This window comes from Loxodonta africana, chromosome 19 (genome assembly GCF_030014295.1).
Source record: "Loxodonta africana isolate mLoxAfr1 chromosome 19, mLoxAfr1.hap2, whole genome shotgun sequence".
Lineage (NCBI taxonomy): Eukaryota > Metazoa > Chordata > Mammalia > Proboscidea > Elephantidae > Loxodonta > Loxodonta africana.
In genome coordinates this window covers 26,230,146-26,242,239 of record NC_087360.1, presented here as the reverse complement: position 1 = coordinate 26,242,239, position 12,094 = coordinate 26,230,146, and the positions used below count along the sequence as shown (strand labels likewise).

General features: G+C 39.5%; 1 protein-coding gene across 1 annotated transcript in view; it reads left to right on the top strand.

Moving 5' to 3' along the window:
* HORMAD2 (HORMA domain containing 2) overlaps positions 1-12,094 on the top strand; it is a 123,527-nt gene that overhangs the window by 52,527 nt on the left and 58,906 nt on the right. Inside the window, exons 8-10 of the mRNA XM_023559244.2 lie at positions 5,217-5,284; positions 8,762-8,913; positions 9,236-9,489. Coding sequence (XP_023415012.1) covers positions 5,217-5,284; positions 8,762-8,913; positions 9,236-9,489 — 474 coding nt within the window. The remainder of the gene's footprint in view (positions 1-5,216; positions 5,285-8,761; positions 8,914-9,235; positions 9,490-12,094) is intronic.

The window sequence follows — 12,094 nt, the reverse complement described above, 5'->3', positions numbered from 1 at the left end:
ATAATTTATTTATCTGTTCATCTGTTGATGGGCACCTTGGTTGCTTATGTCTTTTTGCTATTGTAAACAGTGTTGCAGTGAACACAGGTGTGCATATATCTGTTCATGTAAAGGCTCTTATTTCTCTAGGATATATTTCAAGGAGTGGGATTGCTGGATCGTATGGTAGTTCTATTTCTAGCCTTTTAAGAAGCGCCAAATCAATTTCCAAGGTAGTTGTATCCTTTTACATTCCTACCAGCAGTGTAGAAGCATTCCAGTCTCTCCACAATCTGTCCAACATTTATTTTGTGTGTTTTGGATTAATGCCTGCCTTGTTGGAGTGAGATGGAATCTCATTGTAGTTTTCATTTGCATTTCTCTAATGGCTAATGATCGTGAGCATTTCCTCATGTATCTGTTTGCCACAGGAATATCTTCTTTAGTGAAGTGTCTGTTCATATACCTTGCCCATTTTTTAATTGGGTTATTTGTCTTTTTGTTGTTGAGTTTTTGCAGTATCATGTAGACTTTAGAGATGAGGTGCTGATCAGAAATGTCATAGCCAAAAACTTTTTCCCAGTCTGTGGTAACCTTTTTACTCTTTTGGTGAAGTCTTTGGATGAGCATAGGTGTTTGATTTTAGGAGCTCCCAGTTATACAGTTTCTCTTTTGTATTGTTAGCAATGTTTTGTATACTGTTTATGCCACGTATTAGGGCTCCTAACATTGTCCCTATTTTTTCTTCCATAATCTTTATCATTTTAGATTTTATATTTAGGTCTTTGATCCATTTTGAGTTAGTTTTTGTGAATGGTGTGAGATATGGGTCTTGTTTCATTTTTTTTGCAGATGAATATCCAGTTATGCCAGCACCATTTGTTAAAGAGACTGTCTTTTCCCCATTTAACTGACTTTGGGCCTTTGTCAAATATCAGCTGCTCATATGTGGATGGATTTATGTCTGGATTCTCAATTCTGTTCCATTGGTCTATGTATCTGTTGTTGTGACAGTAGCAGGCTGTTTTGACTATTGTGGTGGTATAACAGGTTCTAAAATCAGGTAGAATGAGGCCTCCCACTTTGTTCTTCTTTTTTCAGTAGTGCTTTATTCGGGGCCTCTTTCTCTTCCACATGAAGTTGGTGATTTGTTTCTCCGTCTCATTAAAAAATGTCTTTGGATTTCAGATCAGAATTGCATTGTATCTATAGATCACTTTTGGTAGAATAGGCATTTTTTACAATGTTAAGTCTTCCTATCCATGAGCAAGGTATGTTTTTCCACTTATGTAGGTCTTTTTTGGTTTCTTGCAGTATTGTCTTATAATTTTCTTTACATAGGTCTTTTACATCTTGGGTCAGATTTACTCCTAGGTATTTTATCTTCTTGGGGGTTACTGTAAATGGTATTGATTTGGTGATTTCCTCTTCGATGTTCTTTTTGTTGGTGTAGAGGAATCCAACTGATTTTTGTATGTTTACCTTGTATCCTGATACTCCGCTGAACTCTTCTATTAGTTTCAGTAGTTTTCTTGAGGATTCTTTAGGGTTTTTTGTACATAAGATCATGTTCTCTGCAAATAGAGATACTTTTACTTCTTCCTTACCAATCTGGATGCACTCCTGCTCTTTTTTGATTGCTGTTTGCTTGACATATTTTTTCAATCCTTCGAGTTTTAGTTTGTGTTTTTAGGTCTAAGGTGTGTCTCTTGTAGGCAGCATATAGAAGGATCATTTTTTTTTTTAATCCATTCTGCCACTGTCTGTCTCTTTATTGGTGCACATTTATATTCATCATAAGTGTTGATAGGTATGAGTTTAGTGCTGTCATTTTGATGTTTTTTGTGTGTTTGGTGTTGACAGTTTTTTTTGTCCACTTAATTTTCAGTGCTGAGTTGTTTTTCTTTTTGTCTTTTTCATTGTTGTTGCTTTTGTATTTGCTGAGTGTTTATGTTTTTCTTGTTTTTTATTTTGATGTGTAGGATTGTTAGTTTCCTTTGTGGTTACCCTAATATTTACCCCTATTTTTCTGTGTCTAAACCAATCTTTTATCTCTTTATATCACCTTGACTTCCTCTCCATATGAAAGATCTATGACTACATTTTTTAGTCCCTCTTTTTTATTTAATGTTGTAATCTTTTAATAATGATGTCTCTGTTTCCCTGTTTTGAGCATTGTAGCTTTGATTTATTTTTGTGATTTCCATGTCTGGCTGGTTGGTATCTGGTTGCTCGTCCTGTGTTCTAGTCTTGGGTTGTTATCTGATGTTATTGATTTTCTAACTAGAGGACTCCCTTTAGTATTTTTGTAATTTTGGTTTGGTTTTTACAAATTCCTTAAACTTCTGTTTATCTGGAAATGTCCTAATTTTGCCTTCATATTTGAGAGAAACAGTTTTGCTGTATATATAATTCTCGGCTAGCTGTTTTTTTCTTCAAGGCTTTATATATGTCATCCCATTGTCTTCTTGCCTGCATGGTTTCTGCTGAATAGTTAGAGTTTAGTCTTATTGACTCTCCTTTGTAGATGACTTTTCATTTATCCCTAGCTGCTCTTAAAATTCTCTCTTTCTCTTTGGTTTTGGCAAGTTCGATTATAATATGCCTTAGTGGCTTTCTTTTGGGACCTACCTTGTGTCAGGTTTGATGAGCATCTTGGAGAGATATCTTCTCATCTTTCATGATATCAGGGAAGTTTTCTGCCAACAAATCTTCAACAGTTCTCTGTATTTTCTGTTATCCTCCTTTGTTCTGGTATTCCAATCACTTGTAGGTTATTCCTCTTGATAGAGTCCCACATAATTCTTAGGGTTTATTCATTTTTTAAATTCTTTTATCTGATTTTGCCTCAAATACGTTGGTTTCAAGTGCTTTATCTTCAGTCTCACTAATTCTGACTTCCATTGCCTCAATTCTGCTATGACTTTCTATTGAGTTGTCTAATTCTGAAATTTTATTGTTAATCTTCTGGATTTTTGTTTGCTGTCTCTCTGTGGACTCTTGCAGCCTATTAAATTTGTCATTATATCCTTCTCTGATCTTAAGTTCCTCTAATGCTTTGTCTGTATGTTGCTTGGCTTGTTCTGCGTTTTGCCTGATGTCTTGAAGAGTTCTATATATTAATCTTTTGTATTCTACCTCTCGTAATTCCAGGAAGTTATCTTCGTCTGGAAGATTTCTTGATTCTTTGTTTTGGAAGCTTGCTGAAGCCATCATGGTGTGCCTCTTTATGTGATTCGTTATTGACTGTTGTCTCCAAGGCATCAATAAGTTATTGTATTTGTTTATTTTATGTTTGCTTACTGTGTCCTAGCTTCTTGTTTTCTTTTAATATACCCAGATAGGCTGTTCAAATGAGCTAAGTTGATTATTGGTGCCTTTGAAGTTCTAACGCCCTGCCACCAGGTGGTTAGAGCTGTTACTAGGCATATCAGCCCAGGAGTCTGTTTATTTTTCTTGTATGGATTCATCTTAGGTGTCCAGGTATTCAGTCACCAAGTGTGTGATGCAGGCTCTCACCTACAGTCTTAGACAAACAGGGGCACTTGCTGTAGGTAGAGGAATCTGGGTGAAGTAGGGGGTCACCTGCTGAGCAAAGCAAGGGGCTGACAACCGCCCCTGAGTGTCTGTGAGGAAAGCATGTCCTTGTTTCCTAGAGTGCATAGGTGGTGGGTCTTGCAGCCAGACTATGGGCACCCAGTGCTGTTGACTGTAAGGACTGGAAGTCACCACTTATCCTTGAACCCCTGTCCCGGGTGGCTAGATGGCATGGGTGGAGCCACCAGTCCCCAGGCCCCTGATGTGGGTAGGTGACGACCATGCTTAATAGGCAGAGCAAATGTCAGGATCCTGCCTCTCCAGCATATAGCTGAAACAGTTGAAGCTAGACTTCAGGTATATACCTTGTTTTACTGTGCTAAGGAGGGCCTACACTGTTGAAATGGACCCACACAGGTCTATGTGGGGTGAAAGGCATTCAAAGTCTGTGGACTGCTTATACCTGTGCCTAGGCAAAGGAAGTGTTTCTGCCCTGAGTTCTCGGCTGAGGGAGCCAGGAGATTATTTTTCCCCTGTTTAATTTGTTCCTTTTCAGTGCTAGGAGAATGGCTCAGAGCACACAACAGGTCCTACTTCCGGCCCAGGGAAACTGGCTGTCACTGAAGCCCAGTGCGGACCAGGGAGGGGTCAGGAAAATGGGAGAGACCTTTTACCCCAAAGAGGTGTTTTTTGGTCCATGTGGTAGATTAGACTTACGTACTTATCTTTTGCCAGTTGAGGGCTGCTTCTCACTGGTTCTGGAGGGTTGAGCAGACTCTCCACGGCTTGGTCTCTCCCGACATGGAAAACACATCCCAAATGCTACTTACTGCTTGCTTAACTGTGCTGGTGCCAGTGGATCCAGCCTGTGTGGTGCCAGTTCCCACCTGGTCAGTTCTGGCAACTCCTTGCTGCTTCTGGACCATCTCTCCTTCCCCCTGCTGCTCAGTTTGAGTCCTCAACTTTGCCTTAGATGTTCAGGGCTCCTAGATTGTCATATATAATCGATTCACTTGTTTTTTGGGGTCTCCGTTGTAAGAGAGACCACAGGAAGCGCCTGACTAGTCCACCATCTTGTCCCTACCTCCCCAAGCCTGTGGGAACTCTTCTATTGCTGTCCCCACTGCCTGGGCTGCTCTCTCTATCCACCACCACCCCTCTTTCCACCCACATCTTCACATGACCACCTTTTGTCACCAAGGCTCAGCCCAGACATCACCTTTTCAGTGAGAGCTTCCTTGGCCCTATCAAACCAAATCTGCACCCCTCCCCTTTATGCATTCTCTGTCACAGCATCTGCTTTATAGTGTTCACAGCACATATCACTATGTGAAATTATTTTGTTTACTTATTTATTGACTATCTCCCCCATTATACTGTATGTACCAGAAAAATAGGAACCTTTTCTTTCATATTCACCACTGTGACTCAAGTGTTTGGCACAAAGTAGGTGTTCAATAAATATTTGTTACATGAATGAATGTTTTCTCAACTGGTTCCACTGTCATTTACCTACAGTAGGTCAAACGCTTGACCCCATGCACTAGTTTCTCCAGCTAAAATAATAAATGGTGATGGTAGTATTTGCCACCTAACTCAGTATAGTAGGTATACAATGAAAATGTTCTTTACTTATCAGGTGAAATTCTGACTTTATTTTTTAAAGTAATTTCTTTCTCTGTTCCATTCGATGTTCCTAGAAAGTGACTGAGATATACCAGTTCAAATTCAAATACGCAAAAGAAGGAGCCACTATGGACTTTGACAGGTAGAATCTATAATTGTTTAATGAACATGATAAATATATGGGGTTGAGGTAAACATAAGCTTCTTGAAACCAGAGATATGTCCTGTACTTCTTTTGTAACTTCCTGTAACTCTAAAAAAAAAACCGTTATTATAAAAAGGGACTGTAATAAATTTTTTTTTTAATTTCTGAAATCCACAGGTAAAGCTAGTGGGAGTAGAGGGTTCCTTCTTTCCTTCTTCTCTTCAATGGTAGTGTTTGTAGGATCTAAGACAAGTTTCGTGGTTAAGAGCTCTAAGTCCCAAGGTAGAAAGACCTACTTTGAACCCTAGCTCTGATAATTACTGGCCATATAACTATGGATATAAAACTCAACCTCCCTACATATTAGTGTTCTTAGCTGCACTATGGAGGTAATAATAATATCTACCTTATAGAGTCACAGTGATTATTAAATATTAATACATGTATAAAGCTTTGCCCATGCCTGGCACCTAATAAACACTCAATAAATGGTACCTAATTTTTTTTTTTAATGGTAAAAAAAAAAAAAAAATTTTTTTTTTTTTTAATGGTAGTGGTGATGATGGTGGTGGCCTTTGGAGGCACAGCAGTGGAAATTATATTAATAAGTTTGTGTAAAAAAAAAAAATTTTTTTTTTTTTTAATGGTAGTGGTGATGATGGTGGTGGCCTTTGGAGGCACAGCAGTGGAAATTACATTAATAAGTTTGCGTACATGGTGCTGATTGAAGAACTTCATAAGGCTCTATCCACTAACGCAAAGTTTCTCAATTTCTATATCAAGATATTGATCTTCTCAGCCCTCAGTATAGCCAGGCAGGGCCTCCGGTAGATGAAATCCCTGAATTTTTTGCCAACAGATGCAAATGGTTTCATCTGCTTGTCCCTGCGATACAAATATCATTTTCTATGTATGTCCTTGTATGGAAGAGGGTAGAAAGCACTGCATTTTCCTATCAAATCTAAAATTCTAAGTTTTCAATATATGAGTGGATTAAGGAGCAAAGACAAGGACATTTTCTCAGTAGGTCCCCAGTGCAGATGTTTTTTTTTTGAGGAATAACATTTTTTCCTCTTCGAGTAGCTTTTGGATGTGGTCATCAGATCAGCCGGAAAGTTAGTGAGCTAAGGGTAGCTGATGAGATGGAATATAAGCAGAGGGGCGAGATGATGGTGAAATGCCCACTGCCGTTGAGTCAATTCTAACTCATAGCGATTCTATAGGACAGAGTAGAACTGCCCCATAGAGTTTCCAAGGAGCAGCTGGTGGATTTGAACTGCCGACCTTTTGGTTAGCAGCCAAATGCTTAACCACTGTGCCACCGGGGTCCCATTGCCCTGGATGGTAGAGCACTCCGATTTAGGGGGATAGGAGCTACTGAGAGGAATGACTGAAGAGAAACATGGCCTCAGTCTCAGTTTTCCCTACTATTAGCTCTGTCTCACCACTTACCTCTCTCCAAGATTCATCTCCTTAAATTATCCTCTCATTTGTAAAACTTACAGACAACACTAGGAGTGTGAAGAGGAGGTAAGTTCTGGAAATGAGAATTAAAATGATATTAATCATCATTAGCTATCATCTATATAGCAGTTTACAGATTATACAGTACTTTTCATACATATATCTCATAAAAAACAGCTGTCTTTTACTCTCTAAAACTCAAACATAAGTAGTAATAACAAGACTATGACCAGATTGATGTCTTTTGCTCTGAGGGCACACATCCCAAGAGGTGAGGACTGAAACAAAAATGGCCAAAGGTAGTGCATATTACTAATTTCCTAGAAACCAAAGGTAGGCATTTGTTTAAAGGATTGTTCCCACAAAATTACCTTATCAACTCTTCCACAGTAAACATAATTTCCCTTTTAGAAGAATGCAGGGGATTTCTGAATATGATTTTACTGATGTATATTGAAGCATCCCACGAGCTACATGGCTATAACCCTTCATTCTCATTACCTATATTACCTATATTCAGATTGGTTAAATCAGGGTCATAAAGCTTTAAGTTTGTTCACAATTGAGAAAGGAGATAATATATTCACTTAATAAATGTTTGCTTTATAAATTCACACTGATTCCAAAGATCAGTTAGAACAATACCCAACAGTTCATTTACTTAGGATTATTTTTTCAGTGCTGAGTGCGTACTATGCATAAGGCACTGTGCAAATATATTGTCTGTCTTGGAAATTACTCAGATGTGAAATGTGAGCTGGAAAGAGAAAACTTATTAGACTTGGGAGGTAATTTAGTCTAATATGTTCATTCCTGAATTAATTAAACAAATGTTTATTGAGTACTTACTGTAGCAGGGCCCCAAACTAGGTATTGCGGAGATAAAAGATACAGCCACTCACAGTCTGGTGGGAAACAGACAAACAATTATCTTGAGGCATAAAACGTGGATCTTATTAGGGAAGATTTCCTTGAAGAGGTGACCATGAGCTAGGTATTAAAGGATGAATTCAGGAGAGTCAGGAAGAGAAGTAGGAAAAGTACATTTCAAGCAAAGGAAGCAGCGTATGCAAATGCACATGAGTGAGAGAAAACTGGTAGTAACTGCAGATGCAGGTGGAGGTGAGGGCAGGGCTGGTCATGAAAGGCACAGTACACACCATTCTCAAGTTTAATGGAGGTCATAGAAGAATTTTAAGCAGGGAAGTGACACGAGCAGATTTCCCTATTAGGAATAGTATTTGGGCAGTGGTATGATGGCACTAAAAAAAAAAAAAAGGAGAATGTTTAGCAGTGTGGACAAGAATGAAAGTAGGAAAAATAGTTAGATAGACATTGTGGTAATCCATGCAAGACATGAGAAGGGTATGCCTTTGAGAGATAACCAGATGGTAGAAAGGCCCAGAGCTGGTGATTGATTTAATAGTTGGGGAAGTGCAAAAATGTCTGTAAGCTTGTCTCACAAATGAGCCAACTGACCTAGAGTATCTAAATGACTTGACCGAGGTAGTTCAGCTAGTTAGCAGCAGAGCCAATATTAGATACCAGAAAAAAAAAAAAAATTGCCATCGAGTTGATTCTGACTCATAGCAACCCTGTAGGACAGAGTAGAACTGCCCCACAGGGTTTCCAAGGATTTGCTGGATACGAACAGCTGACCTTTTGGTTAGCAGCCTGAGCTCTTAACCACTGCACTAGCAGGGCTCCATATTAGATACCAGGTCTCCTAATTCCAAATCCATTGTTCTCACTATTATAGTATTTGGTTATTTGTAAATAAAATTTTTAAAAATCAGATCATATTTAAAATACTTTAGGGGAACTTGCTGCTACTATATTCTTTGTATACATGTTGAAAACGTTACTAATTTACGTTCTAAAAATAGCCTCAAAAATGTTCTGATGTTTATGTTTATTTGATCATATAGTCTAAATTTTTGTTCTGTTTTGGGATATATTGTCAATATTGTATATGATTGAAAAGTATGCTGTTTTTCTCTGTGGTTGTAGCACCAGTACAAGCTTTGAAAGTGGGACAAACAGTGAAGATATTAAGAAAGCCAGTGTTCTACTGATCCGTAAATTGTATATACTTATGCAGAACCTTGGACCCCTTCCTAATGATGTTATACTTACGATGAAACTTCACTACTATAATGAGGGTAGGTGGACACCTCTAGTGAAATTTTTCTTTCTTTTTTTTTTACTATTGTACTTTAGATGAAGGTTTACAGAACAAACTAGACTCTCGTTAAACAGTGCACATATCGTTTTGTGGCATTGGTTACCAACCCTACAACATGTCAGCACTCTCCCTTCTTGACCTTGAGTTCAAATTCTTTAAGTGCTGAACTAATATTTTATGTAAATAGGATTTTATGAGTACCCGAAAGAGATGTCTGTTGCTACAAATGAAAGATTAATATGAGTTGTTCTATTGAAACGCTCGTTATTTTATGGATTTCTGTCCTTTTCATTTTGCAGTGACCCCAAATGATTACCAACCTCCTGGTTTTAAAGAAGGGGTGAACTCACACTTCCTACTATTTGAGGGGGAGCCTGTCAACTTGCAAGTGGGATTGGTCTCCACTGGCTTTCACAGCATGAAAGTAAAAGTCACGACTGAGGTCACCAGAGTGTCTGATTTGGAGAACAACGTCTTTCAGGAGAACAACACTACTGAGATCGCCCATCAAGGCCTAGACTGTGATGAGGAGGAGGAGGAATGCAACAATCATGTAAGGCAAAGCTTTTGATCTTCTATTGCTTCGGTTCAACATGATTGACATTTTTCAGTTCCTACACTGGTCATGTCACAGTAACAGGGTCCAGTGAAGTGTGCCAGATATAAAAACTGAGAACTAGCCCCTAACATCAAGGAGTTTTTAGTTTAAAAAAGTACAGTCTTAGTTATCTAGTGCTGCTATAACAGAAGTACCACAAGTGGATGGCTTTAACAAATAGAAATTTGTTTCCTCACAGTTTAAGAGGCTAGAAGTCCGAATTCAGAGTGTTGGCTCTAGGGAAGGCTTTCTCTTTCTGTTGGCTCTGGAGGAAGGTCTTTGTTCTCTTTCTACACCTGTGGGCCAGTGTTCCTTGGAGATCTCCATGTGTCTTGGCATCAATCTTCCCCTGCGTCTAGGAGGTTCTCAACACAAGGACTCCAGGTCCAAAGGACGCACTGCGTTCCTGGCTCTTCTTTCTTGGTTGTAGTGAGGTCCTTCTGCTCTTTGCTTGCTTATGTCTCCTTTTATCTCCTGTAAGATAAAAGGTGTGACTCAAGCAAGGGTGTGATTTGAGTAGGGGTCTGAATTGAATCACATCCTCTTGTCAAGATACACCCCAGGTCCCTGGACACCCTTTTAGATCAGTAATGAAGTCACTTCTGAGGTTCAACCTTTAGCCAAAGGTTAGATGGGCCCATAAAACAAAACGAGACTAAAGGGGCACAATAGCCCAGGGGCAAGGACTAGAAAGCAGGGCACAAGAAAGCTGGTAATAGGGAACCCAAGGTTGAGGAAGGAGAGTGTTGATATGTCATGGGCTTGTTAACCAGTGTCATAAAACAATACGAGTACTAACTAATGAGAAGCTAGTTTGTTCTGTAAACCTTCATTTAAAGTATAATAAAACAAAACAAAACAAAATGGAGGACAACCACACAATACTGAGAATCATGGCCTAGTCACATTGACACATATTTTTGGCGCACAGTTCAATCCATGACATTCCACTCTCTGGCCCCCCAAATTCATGTCCTTGCCACGTGTAAAACACATTCACTCCGTCATATCATCCCAAAAGTCTTCAATAGATTCTAAGTCTAAAATCTCATTTTCTGAATCATCTAAATCAAATATAAGTTAGACTTGAGGCGTATTCCATCCTGGGACAAGATTCTTTCCCGTCTGTGAACCTGTTAAATCTAGATTGCAAGTAACCTGGTTCCAAAGTACAATAGTGGAACAGGAGAAATTGGAGGGAAATAAGGGATAACAGGCACCAAGCAAGTCTAAAACCCAACAGAATAATTTACATTAGTTCTCAAGGCTTGAAAATAATCTTCTGTTCTCTGAGACCATCTAGGCAGTGGCCCTGCCCTCTAGACTCTGGGTGTTGGCCATGCTCTCTGGTTCTGGTAGAATCCCCTCAGCCCTGGGTTTCAGCTCCTCCTTCCAGGCCCACTGAGATGGCAACTCTGCTCTCTCAGCTTTGGGTGACCCCATTCTCCTAGTCCATCTGAGTGGCAATTCCACCCCCTCAGCCCTGGCAGGCTCTGTTCTTCTGCCCTTGGGCATGGCAGCCTTGTCCCCTTGGCTTTGGGCGGCGGCCTCATCCCCCTGGCACACCTTAATGGCAGCCCCATACTCTGGAACTGAGTTGGCTAAGATCCGACTCTTTGAAACCTAGGAGGGTGTGGCCCCATCCTTTGAGATCTAGGAAACTGTGACCCTGCCTATTGAAACCAAGAAGGCCTGACTTCCTGTGCTCCTTCCAACAGTTCTACTGATCTTTGAACTGCTCCCAGGATGGTCCTTTTCTTGGAGAACAACAGATGTAGCTCCTTTGGCCTATTTCCTGCTGTAGAATTCCAAGAGGCAGACAGTTTTCTTTCCTTTTGTCCTTTCTGTTTCCTTCAGTCTAAACTGATGGCTTAATCTCTTTAACAAAAGTTTATGTACCCATGTCCTTGGTGAAAAATCTACGACACGTGTCCTTAGTTTGTACAATAGAATTTTCCAAATCTTTAAGTTTTGTTTTCATTTTGCAGTTCGTTTTTAAGCCCATCTCTTCCCTCTCGCATTTTAGTATAAGCAGAAAGGGGAAGCCACACATTCCCTTTAAGATTAGCTTAGAAATCTTCTCAGCCAAATATTAAAGTTCATTGCTTACAAGTTTTACCTTGCACCAAACATTTCAGCGTAATTCTGACAAGTTCTTTGCCACTGCCTAAAAAACGCTGCCCTTCTTCCATTGTCCAATCGCATGTTCATCATTTTCTTTTAAAGTCTCACCAGAAGCACATGTAACGTCCACATTTCTAGCAACATTCTGTTGCTTGCACCGTATGTATTCTATAAGATGATAGAGACTTTCTCTGTGTCTCCCCTCACTTCCTCCTGAACCCTCACCAGTATTGCCTTTAATGTCCATAATTCCACCAACAGTCTTTTCAAGGAAATCTAACCTTTTGCTATTACGCACCTTAAAACTCTTCCAGCCTTTACCCATTACCCGATTCTAAAACTGCTTCCACATTTTAGGTATCTGTTAGAGCAGCAACCCACTCTTCTGGTACCAAATTATGCCTTAGTACCTAGTGCTGCTATAACAGAAATACTA